Source organism: Equus caballus, chromosome 31, assembly GCF_041296265.1.
Source record: "Equus caballus isolate H_3958 breed thoroughbred chromosome 31, TB-T2T, whole genome shotgun sequence".
NCBI lineage: Eukaryota > Metazoa > Chordata > Mammalia > Perissodactyla > Equidae > Equus > Equus caballus.
The window spans coordinates 17,254,491-17,266,758 of NC_091714.1; the positions used below are offsets into that span (position 1 = coordinate 17,254,491).

A 12,268-nucleotide genomic window follows, 5' to 3' on the forward strand; every position below is an offset into this window, starting at 1 on the left:
CACAGAGGATGGCAGGCATCTCACCTAAGGACTGAGATGTCCCTATGGGAGGAGGGGGAGGGAATAGTGGAAGAGGATGCTTTAGGGGCATTAATGAGGACTTGAGCACGTGGTTAAAGATGGAGCCATATTCTTAGCTGAATGAACGTCTGTCTTTAACCTTGGCTCCTCTGAAGGTTTGAGACACGTGTCCTGCTATCCAGTATTCACTAGTGGCCACAGTTAATCTCAGTATTAGTTCTTTTGATTCTTGCCAGCTCATATGCATAATATTTTTATTTTTCTTTAACACTTTTGTCATACATTTTGTGTAAAAATAAAAATGGAGTAGGAAACTCTGAGATTGATGTAGAAGGATGACTTATAGTCTTTGATTCCATCCTTAATACTTGAACTGTTATATTTGCTTTTTAAAAGAATATCACTGAGTCCAGTCTTTGTTTCTGACTCACAGAAACTTTCCCCCCAGTCTAGCTTTACCCTTTATTTCATGAAATAGTTTTGCAGTAACCCAATAGATATTCTTTTTTTTTTAATGATTGTATTTTTTTTCATTTACTTGTTTGTTTTCGGATGTACATCATAATATATTTCGAATTCTGTGTAGATTACGTCATGTTCACCACCCGAATCACAGAAACTTTTGAGTCAATCCAAAGCTCTTGTTTTTTTCTCCCAATGCAGAACAAATCACCCGCTGCGGTTACAGAAGCAGAGACAAATAAGTTTGATAGCACTGGATATGACAAGGACTTAGTAGAAGCTTTGGAAAGGGATATAATTTCTCAGAATCCCAATGTTCGATGGTAAGTTACATCACAGCAACATAGTTGGGTACTGATGATGCTTTCGGCAACAGAAACTGGAGCAGATGTGGGCACGCACTGAAGCTCGGTCCTTGGGGATAGAACCAGAGTACGTACAGTGTGAGCAGGACACATAATGACAAACTTCACTTCGGTTCAGGCTGTACCAATTTTTTGGCTGAGAATTTTTTATTTAATAAAATTAGTAATAATAGCAGTAAAATAAAATTTTTATTAAATAAAAAACTCATATACAGAGTGGGAGTAAGGTCACAGAGATGTTGTCTTCCTCTTGGGACAGCTTCTCCTGGTTGAAATGGCACTGATTCTTAGGCATGTGTGCTGCTTGCTGCTGGTCGTCTCTGGGTTTATCCAATAGACGCAGCTTTTGTTTCGTCTTACTTAAAGCAGTGATTCTCAACTGTTAGTATTATATCTAATCAGAGAGGTAGTTTACCACAGTGAGTTATAAAAGCTCCCTTTCCCACAAAGTTAGGTACATTCTGTTATTTTACTTATTTATTTATTTATTTATTTTGAGGAAGATTTGCCCTGAGCTAACATCCACTGCCAGTCCTCCTCTTTTTGCTGAGGAAGACTGGCCCTGAGCTAACATCCGTGCCCGTCTTCCTCTACTTTATATGTGGGACGCCTGCCACAGCGTGGGTTGATAATCAGTGCGTAGGTCCACACCCGGGGTCTGAACTGGCAAATCCTGGGCCACCGAAGTGCAGCACATGAGCTTAAACACTACACCACCAGGCGGGCCCTGTCATATGTTTTTTGTTAAAACCTTAATGATTTTTAGATATGATTTTGGGAATATTTTTGAAATATTTTTTTGTGTTTTGGTATTTGATATTTATACAACAAACAGAGATTTTCGTAAGAAACGCTCCGTGTAGCAGCAGCAGCAGCAGCAGTGTTCTAGTGGTGTAGGTGACGTCCTCACAGTCTCGGCGACACTCTAACCTCGGTGTCTACCAAGTCTTACTAGGGTTGGGGGCAAGCAGCAGTGTTGCAGCCTGTCTCTGCTTTATGCCCTTTCTGTTCTTTATGGCTTTTTTTTAATGGGCTCATTGTTTCTATATCATGGAGTTTATGGAAGGAGCATCGTAAGAGCAAGAATTTATAATGAGATGGCATAATACTACTAAAGGTGGGGCCACAGACCTGTGTTCTCAGTGGCCACGCTGAAGATCATTACTGCCAAGAACTGAAGATATGCACTGTACTCTCTACGTATCCTAGTTGGCATGGCAGTCCTCATCACAGGGCGTTAGTTCACTGGGCCTACGCAGAGGCTTGGCGTTCTGCCAGCAGCATGAAGTCGTGTGCTTCCAGCGGTTCTCAAGAACGCCTACATAGATGGGGGCTGGCCCCGTGGTGTAGTGGTTAGGTTCAGCGCACTCCACTTGGGCAGCACAGGTTCATGGGTTCAAATCCCAGGTGTGGACCTGCATCACTCATCAGCCATGCTTTGCTGGCAACCCGCATATAAAGTGGAGGAAGACTGGCATAAATGTTAGCTCAGGGAGAACCTTCCTCCAGTGAAGACAAGAAAAAAAAGTCTAACAAAAAAGAATGACTACATAGAGTTAAATATATACTCTCATAGATTGTTGATAACATAAATCTTCTCTTTCAGGGATGATATTGCTGATTTAGTAGAAGCTAAAAAGTTGCTTAAGGAAGCTGTGGTGTTACCAATGTGGATGCCAGAATTCTTTAAGGGCATTAGGAGACCATGGAAAGTAAGTTTATTACTGTATGTCATTGCATATTACATATGTCATTACATTACAATATTACATATTGTCAAAGTGAATGTCAAGTGCATTGCCATAGAAAGCCAGTGTTTATCTGTATTGGGAAAAGTGAGGGGACAAAATAGATAAAGAAAATTTTAAATTAAAAAGTATTTGTTGTGTTGTCAGAATTTTCCTTAGAACAAAAGCTCTTGCAAGGTTCCCAGAGTAAGAAATGGGTATGCTGTGATCTTTGGGAAGTTGGACACACAGCAGATTTAGAATGAGCTTTTACTTGCAAGTTTAAACGAGTCACCCAATGTAAAAACACTCCATTTTATGTGTCATGTTGCAGAACTTATATCCTGTATTTCTTGGAATTGTTCTTAAGAAATTAATGGACATATCTGCATCTAATGAGTACTTTGTTAAAGTCAAGAGCTGATCTGAAAAGAGTCTGTCAAAAAAACTCTTTCTTAGATTTGGAAAATGTGCTAATGGCTAACTCTGCGCTTATTATTTTTAAAAATTGTTTAAATGTTAAGTAATAAGCAAGGTACAAAATTATAGACATACTTTGAGTATAACTATAAAAAAACACCTTAATTTGTTTGAGCAAAAAGACCAGCAGGAGTATGTCCAGATGCCAGTGACACCTGTGTTAGGGTATGCTATTACAGTATCAGTGTCATCATATTGACTATATTTCTTCTCATCTCTGAGTTCCACATTTTTAATAATGTAGTTAACTTACTTTTGTAATGGAAAAATTAAATTTGTGATAAAGTATCCTTCTGTTTTATCTTTTATTTGTCTTAATAAGTTGGTTGAAGATTGATCCTGAGTGGGGCTGGCCCAGTGGCCTAGCAGTTAAGTTCGTGCGCTGTACTTGGGCAGCCCAGGCTTTGCCAGTTCAGATGCTGGGTGTGGAACTACACACCACTCACCAAGCCATGCTGTGGCAGCGTCCCACACAGAAGAACTAGAAGGACCTACAACTAGGACATACAGCTATGCACTGGGGCCTTGGGGAGAAAAAAAAAGAGGAAGATTGGCAACAGATGTTAGCTCAGGGCAAATCTTCCTCACCACAAAGCATACTAAAAAGAAAAGAAAATTGATCCTTAGTAGTGGAATTCTTGGGAATTAGAATGATGGCAGATAACTCCTTTGCTTACCGTGTTGTCTTCCCCACAGGGAGTGTTGATGGTTGGCCCACCTGGCACGGGGAAGACCCTCCTTGCTAAAGCAGTAGCTACGGAATGCAAGACAACGTTCTTCAACGTCTCTTCCTCCACCCTGACCTCCAAATACAGAGGGGAGTCGGAGAAGCTTGTTCGTCTGCTCTTTGAAATGGTGAGTGAGTGAGTCAACTCAATGATGCTATACCTCTGAAAGGGGAGAAGTGAGTTGTGACTGTCTGCAGTGTGTACAAAATAGCTAGGCACAATGAGCTTGTGCCCAGAGTGTGGTTTCCTGTGCCCTTGGAGCTGGAATCCCTTACTCACACAAGTAACTGCATTTCTCTTTGTCTCCTTTCCTCTGGAGGAAGAGCCGTCTGTTAGCTTATGGGTATGCTCACACTATGAGATCTACAGCACTCATCTGTTATAGGAATTTGAAAATATTATGTTTTTTAAATCAGTAGCCTTAGTCATAATATGGTAAATGCAATATTATAATAATAAAGCAAAAAGGTGAAAACTGTAAGTAGTTGTGGAACTTAGATCACCTCTGATCTTTTTTTTTTTTTTTTGAGGAAGATTAGCCCTGAGTTAACATCTGCTGCCAATCCTCCTCTTTTTGCTGAGGAAGACTGGCCCTGAGCTAACATCCATGCCCATCTTCCTCTACTTTATATGTGAGACGCCTACCGCAGCATGGCTTGCCGTGCAGCACTGTGTCCACACCCAGGATCTGAACTGGTGAACCCCGGGCTGTCAAAGTGAAACGTGCAAACTTCACCACTACGCCACAGGCCAACCCACCTCTAATCTGTTAATTATACCAAATACCCTGAGTTTAATGACCCAATCTTTGGATTAAGTTCTTTGATTCTTTGAGTTTCTTTTTCCTTCTTCTACCCTCACTAACCTTAGTATCAGTAGGAGAAACATAATTCAGCAGGTTTTGATAGAGTGTTTGGATGGACTTCAGCAGCTTTTTAGACTTCAGACTTTGTTAAGCTTCACTAATTATTTCAGTCTTGCCTCATTTAAGAAATAGTGTAGTTACATGTATTAGGACAGAGTTATGCTTATTGTGTAGACAGTGACAAAGACTAGCATTCCTAATCTTAAAGGATTTATCTAAGGATAATACCTTAGTTGACCATGCTAATATCATAACCAGATCTTCCTTCCTAGGATCAGAATAAAATACAACAAGCAAACAAAAACCCTCACAATTTCAGTTTATCCATTTTCTGTAAAAGCTCATTCCTGTTTCAATTCCCATTTTCTTTCTCCTTCAACTTCGATAATTCATAAGTCAGGATGCAAATTCTAACAGGTTCTTAATGGTTTACTGACAGTCCACACCACAATCGGAGTGTAATGGGGAACCTTTTAGAGGAATTAGTTTGCCCTTTGCTTCAGGGGGGAAAAAAATTTGTATTGCTAGTATGCCAGCATAACTAGGCCTTTTAAAATGTAAGCTCTAAAAGCCAATATGGAAATTCCTCAAAAAATTAAGAATAGAACTACCATATGATCCAGCTATTCCACTTCTAAGTGTTTATCCAAAGAGTACAAAAACACTAATTGGAAAAGATTGTGCACCCGTATGTTCATTGCAGCATTATTATAATAGTCAAGATATGGAAACAACCTAAGTGCCCATCAGCAGATGAATGGATAAAGAAGATGCAGTGTATATATACACACACACACACATATATATATATACTCAGCCATAGAAAAAAAGATGAACTCTGGCCATTTGTGACAACAGAGATGGACCTTGAGGGTATTATGCTAAGTGAAATAAGTCAGATAGAAAAAGACAAATACCATATGATTTCACTCATGTGGAATATGAAAATAAATAAACAAATGAACAAAACCAGAAAAACCCACATATTTACGGAGAACAGATTGGTGATTACCAGAGGGGAAGGGGATTGTGGGGAGGGTGAAGCGGGTACAATCAATTGTATGGTGATCATGGAAACTAGATTTTGGTGGTGAGCACAATGTAGTACATGTAGAAGTCAAATTATAATGTTGCATACATAAAACGTATATAATGTTATAAACCAGTGTTAGCTTGATAAAAAATTTTTGTTTAAATGTAAGCAAATAGAGTGAGTGGCTAAATGTTGAGTTTTTAGAGTCTGCTGGCCTGGGTTCAGATCCCACCTCTGTCACTTTCCTAGCTGGGAAAAGAGCCCAAGTGTGGGCACATTCCTTTCCTGATCCCCAGCTGCTTAATGGATGAGAAGAGGACAGTCACATAGGACCTACCTCTAATGTTCGCAGGGTGAAACAGGCCGATACATGTAAACTGCTTAATACAGAGCCTGGCTCACAGGGGCTCATAGATGTTAGCTGTTGCTGTTTAAGAATTATTTGATGTATAGGATAGGGTTTTTATAGTCAAGAAAACTGACTGTTTTCTCCTCTGAGGGGAAACCCCTCACAAAGTGCTAATTTGCAGTTTTTTCTGGTGAGGTTTGTGAGGCATATCAAACAGCTTATTTTCTCCTGGCTTCCCTGGTGTTGCCCAGGAAGGTCTTGGCCGTGGTGAAATAAGGCCCGGCTGCTCTGGAGTGTGCTCCTTTGAGTTGCCAACTTGAGCGTGGCTCAGTCACAGACCCGTGCCTGCGGTTCGGAGCTTCTGCCTTTGTGGCTTTGAGGGCTAGTATTCAAAACAGTGTGATCTTTTTTCTTTTCAGATGGGTCTCTCAAGGAGTAAGATTGCACTGCCTCTCGCATCTTGGTTTTGACTGCTCTGTAGATGATTGCCTCTCTCTTGAGGCCCACCGAGAATCGCTCAGAGGGAGCCTCCTCATCTTACCTTAAATGAGGCCACTTAAACACTATAAAAATCTGTCCAGGATTTTCCATATGACATGGGAACAAACACATACAAAAGCTTTTAATTTAACTGTATTTTTATTGTATTGTCAAGAACTTTCATTTTCAAGTGTCAGAAACCTGATCAAATGAGTTTAAACAAAAAGAATAATATGTAGGGTCATATAACTGGGAATATTCCTAAGTTATTTTTTAGATTTTTAGGTCAGCAGGATCCAGCAATTCCTACGTCCTTGGGAATCTCTCTCTGACCTTTGGCTGTCTTAGCTCTGGGTTGGTTTTGACTTTAGGCAGGCCCATGGGCTGGTTAGGATCACATCAGAGGCTTAAGCCTTCTTTTTATTGTCTTCATGGTAATCCCAGAGAAATTAGCCCTCATTTCTCAGTTGTTCCAGCAAGAGTCCAGGGACTAATGGTGGGCCTGTTTGGAGTCACATGCCCATGCCATCATTTTGGTGGGAGAATTGGAGTGACCTGATTGGCCAGGCCTGAGTCATGCCCCTGGGACTCCAGTGGAGTTGGCCTCTCTTGAAGTCATAAAATAAGAATGGAAAAGGGATGATTTCTGAATGAAAAAGAGGACTTCTTTTACCAGAAGGGATGCTGTGCAGACAACATTTGGTGTCCACTCCAAAACTCTGTAGTACTTTCCTGGCCCATTTTACATGTGCCACACAGCCTCTGCTTTCAGTCAGACCCTTTTACACCCCCTCAGTATCAGAGAAGAATCCATTAGTTTTTGCTTGTTCTGGCAAGAAACGGATTGAAATTTAATTTTTGTCAATGTATGTTCTATTGGTAGATGATTTCTAGCTAGAATTTTGATTGAGAATTTTCTTGGATGCTTTCATGATGATAAGTTCATTCTCTCCCCTTGTCCATTTCTTGAAAAGAAAGTACAAAAATTTTTGTGTATAGTACCTAAAATCTAAGTAGGATGCCTTATTAAAAATGAAGTTATCCCTTTGGAGGGAATAGATGACTTAGAATTCAAATTTTCTATTAAAAAAGAAAGTGAAGTTTAAATATTAGGATTTTCCAAGTGAACACACTAAAACTGCATCTGTACTTTGGAGGCACAGTGCTTGCAGCACAGTTAATTGCCTCTTAGAGGACACTAGATTATAACCTATGGTCCAGAAGAATTGATAGACCCAGGACAATTGCATGTTCAAGTCTATGTTGTTGACTTGCCTTTGCGGACTTTTAATTTTAGAAAAATCTTTAAAATGCTGTGTGTTCACTCTAAGTCTGTTTTAAGAAATCTTTGACATCATTTAGTTTCAAACTTCCTTTTTCAGTGATTCTTTAATTTTGGATACTTCATTTAAAATATCCTGAACGGGGGCCTGGCCCGGTGACGTAGTGGTTAACTTCCCACATTCCGCTCTGGCGGCCCAGGGTTCTCGGGTTCGCATCCTGGCTGCAGACCTACACACGCTCCTCAAGCCAGCATCCCACATACAAAAAGGACAACCATTGGCACAGATGTTAGCTCAGGGCCAATCTTCCTCACACACACACACAATTAACAATAAATTTCTTTAGTTACTGTAATAAATTGCTTTTTCAAATCTCCTTAAGAGAAAGGTGAAACTCTGGAGAGTCTTACACAGCTATTACTAGATCAATACTTGACTAGATCTGTTATTTATTGGATCAGTCTCCCCATTCTTTGATTTGAGGAAGAAATGCATTTAAGGTGCAAAAATAAAGTTGGGGGATATGTACATGGTACAACATAGATGAACCTTGAAACATTATGCTATGTGAAAGAAGCCAGACACAAAAGACCAGATATTGTATGATTCTATGAAATGTCCAGAATAGGCAAATCCATAGAGACAGATAATAGATTAGTGATTGCCAGGGCCTGATGGGAAGGAAGTATGGGTTATGTTTTGGGGGCAATGAAAATATCCTGGAATTTGATAGTGGTGATGGTTGCACAACATTGTGAATGTACTAAATACTTTGTACACTTTAAAATGGTTTAAATGGTGAATTTTATCCAAAGAAACTTGGGTCATGTAAATTGACTCTTCTGATTGACTACTTAAGAGGATAAAAATAGTATGTATTACTCAAATGAAAAAATGGCAATTTAATTAGAATTTCTTAGAGGGCATCTATATGATTTTATTTAAGGTAATGGTTCCCTGTAACCAAATTTGTTCTAGAACTTGAGAACACTTACCAGTATCTGTAGATGTTTTCCTACCAGTTACCCATATCATTGTGTTGTACAGGATAATCTTGTATTTGTCACTCATACATAAGTATAAACAGCCACTTATAGTACTGAATGGTACAAAAGATTGCCATGTAACATCTAAGTATATGACAAGTCTGTATTAGAAGCTGTAGTTTATGGGGGCCGGCCCAATAGCCGAGTGGTTGAGTTCGCACGCTCTGCTTCGGCGGCCCAGGGTCTCACCAGTTCGGATCCTGGCTGCGACCTAGCACTGCTCGTCACCCTGAGGTGGTGCTGAGGCGGCGTCCCACACAGCACAACCAGAAGGACCTACAACTAGAACGTACTACTGTGGACCCCGGGGGGCTTTGGGGAGAAGAAGAAGAAAAGAAGATTGGCAACAGATGTTAGCTCAGGTGCCAATCTTTGAAAAAAAGAGAAGAAAGAAGCCGTATTTTAGCTGTTCCAAGTTCCAATTCTGTCTTCTCCCTCCAGTATTAGGGCAAGAGGGAGGGATGCACAATGTGGCAGGCTCCTCAACTGTTTCCTAATTGCTAAACTGTAAACTATTTTTAAATGAAATAAAAATCTGGCATTGCACGGTTTCTTCCTTTAGGCTCGGTTTTATTCTCCAGCCACCATCTTTATTGATGAGATAGATTCCATTTGCAGTCGCAGAGGGACGTCTGAGGAGCACGAGGCAAGCAGAAGGGTGAAGGCTGAGCTGCTGGTTCAGATGGATGGTATGCCTGTGTGTCTCCACAGATGACGGGGGAGGGAGGTTGTGCAGCATCTCCAGCCCCAGCAGATCAAGCTCTTGTCACAGTGCTGACCCACACCGCTCAAGACGACTAGAGGGGGCTGGCAAGGAGGTCCTGGAGGTTGACAGCAGTTAATTGGGTACACTGACAGTAGTCACAGGCCAGAAATAATGGCTATTCACAGGGCACCCTTTGGCATATACACTTATCTCTTCTTGTTAGCTATGAAATTGAAATAAATGCAGATAAATTGGCTTTAGGGATAAAGGCCTTTGAAAATTAAAAAAAAAAAAATTGGTATGTAGTTGAGCCGAGCTAGCCTTTGATTAAATCTATTTTGAGTCATATTTTTTGCATACTACAAAAACTCCCTTTTCTTGGACTACATATTCACATATGTTACCCGTTAGCTTTATAAGTCTTAAGTAGACTTGAAGATTCTATTACCGTGTAATGTGCTAAGTATTTGATGGTGTTTAAATAACTGAGCTGTATTTTGTGTGGTCTGATTTAGATGTTTTACTCTCTCCTTACACTTCTTTCAGGTGTTGGAGGTGCTTCTGAAAATGACGACCCTTCCAAAATGGTGATGGTTCTGGCAGCTACTAATTTTCCCTGGGATATCGATGAGGCCTTAAGACGACGTCTTGAGAAAAGAATCTATATTCCATTACCGTCAGGTATCTTCATTTGAATCTTGTCAGAAAGCTGATGTTAACTATTTGTTAGTTTTATGTAAACATTTTAAAATTTGGTATTAATTAACTTTAAGAGACAAATGTAGGATGTCTTTCTTCATATTAACTGGCTTGGCTATATCTCGCGCCTGAAAGCCTTGATACTAAGAAATTTAAGATTCAGTGAGGAATGGCTCTTAAATTTTTAAGCGGATGAAGTCTAAGAATTGGGAAACAATTTCGCGCACAAAGTAGACTTAAAAAATAATACCCTGTGTTTATGTTGAAGGCTTACATGTTTACATTTGTCTTTACCATTAGCAAAAGGCAGGGAAGAGCTCTTACGAATAAGTCTGCGTGAGCTGGAACTGGCTGATGATGTTGACCTTGCAAGTATAGCAGAAAACATGGAAGGTTATTCAGGTGCGGACATTACCAATGTGTGCAGGTATGAATTAATTTGGACGGATAGGTTTCTGTGGGTATAAATTTCTATTGTGAAGTTTTTAGTCTGAATTAAGATAGATGAGGAATAGACCCTCACATTACAGTCCATAGTCAGAGACCCAAGTTTTGGTATTGTTAGTGTTAGCAGGTGCTGGTAAAATATTTGGGTATCTTGCGCGTTAGTGAAGAGTCTGCAGTTCATTTGAAAGCCACAAGTTCAAGAAGCTAATGTTAGAACAACTGGTGTGAAATAGAAAATCAATAATTGTCTTGGATTAAAAAAGTTGTTGTGCGTTTGTTCAGTATACTGTTAGGTAGGAAACATAATTGTGAAATAGATTGATTTGGCATGCCCAAGGAAAGTACAGTCTCATTTTCAGTGAAAGTGTCCTAAATGTGATAGAACAGCAGTAAAAAGGAAAAAAAAGACTGTCTCTAATCCGGCTGATTCAAGTAGGCTTTGCCCTAATCTGAGTCCTGGCTCAGATGCTCTTTGTCAGTGCCAGACTGCACCCGTGTCCTCATCTCTGAAGCCAGCCTAGCGTGCAGGTTCTTGTGCGGGTTCCTGATGGTGTGTGTAGATGAAGCAGCTCTGGGGTGCTGTCCCTTTGCGTAAATGGTGTCTGCTGTTAAGGATGAAACTGGGCGAAGGGAAAGAGGTCCTTGAGTCTGAAGTTTCTCCTTTTTTTAAAGAAACAAGCGCTCAATAGGGAGAGGGCAAGGAGAAGCCACCTAACTTGATTATTGAGCTTTCCCTACACAGGGTAGAAAATATTTCATTTTCTAGGTAACAGGTTCTTTCCTGCCTCTGTGAGGCTTAGTCTTCATTTTATTGGACACCTACAGTGAGAGTCAATTATAAGTATAAATTCAATTGCTGGCTTCTTTATTATACTTTTTTACTTTTTCTTGGGCTTTATGCTCAGTATCAGTTATTTAAATTGATTAGTATCCTTATTTCATCATGGAAGATTCAGCTTCTAAAAAACAACTCAGAACAGGTCTTATATTCTGATACAAGATTCTAGACAATACTACATATGTACATATAATAAGATCATAATTACAGAATGTTATAACACACACTGAAAACAATTTCTATTCACAGGTTTTCTTTGAATCGAAATATCACTTTGTGTTTTTTTTTTAAATTTAAAACGTAGGGATGCATCCTTGATGGCAATGAGAAGGCGTATTGAAGGTTTGACCCCAGAAGAAATCCGAAATCTTTCAAGAGAAGAAATGCACATGCCTACAACTATGGAGGATTTTGAAATGGCTTTAAAAAAGGTTTCTAAGTCAGTATCTGCTGCAGACATTGAAAGATATGAGAAATGGATATTTGAGTTTGGATCATGCTAAATTCTCACATGTAAACGGTGAGAAACCTGCCTTAAGCATCTGAATAATAATTAAATGTAGTATTCCATTGCACCGAGTACTCTTATTTTTTTTAAAACTTTCATAATGGTAAGATTTAAAAAAAAACCTTATGATTCTGAATAAAAGGCAATTTTTCAAAGCTGCAAGCAAATTTGTTTTACTTTAGAATTACCTGATTTCTTTCATTGACCACAAATGTTGCAACACAAATGCTG

At 39.6% G+C, this 12,268-nt stretch overlaps 1 protein-coding gene across 2 annotated transcripts in view; it reads left to right on the forward strand.

The window, feature by feature from the left end:
* KATNA1 (katanin catalytic subunit A1) overlaps positions 1 to 12,206 on the forward strand; it is a 32,168-nt gene extending 19,962 nt beyond the window's left edge. The window contains exons 5-11 of one of the 2 annotated variants that reach the window (XM_005608198.4): positions 685 to 806; positions 2,455 to 2,560; positions 3,752 to 3,910; positions 9,402 to 9,528; positions 10,092 to 10,226; positions 10,545 to 10,646; positions 11,834 to 12,104. In XM_005608198.4, coding sequence (XP_005608255.1) covers positions 685 to 806; positions 2,455 to 2,560; positions 3,752 to 3,910; positions 9,402 to 9,528; positions 10,092 to 10,226; positions 10,545 to 10,646; positions 11,834 to 11,847 — 765 coding nt within the window. In that variant the 3' untranslated portion in view covers positions 11,848 to 12,104. 2 annotated transcript variants of the gene reach the window in all.
* The last annotated feature ends 62 nt before the right edge of the window (positions 12,207 to 12,268 follow it).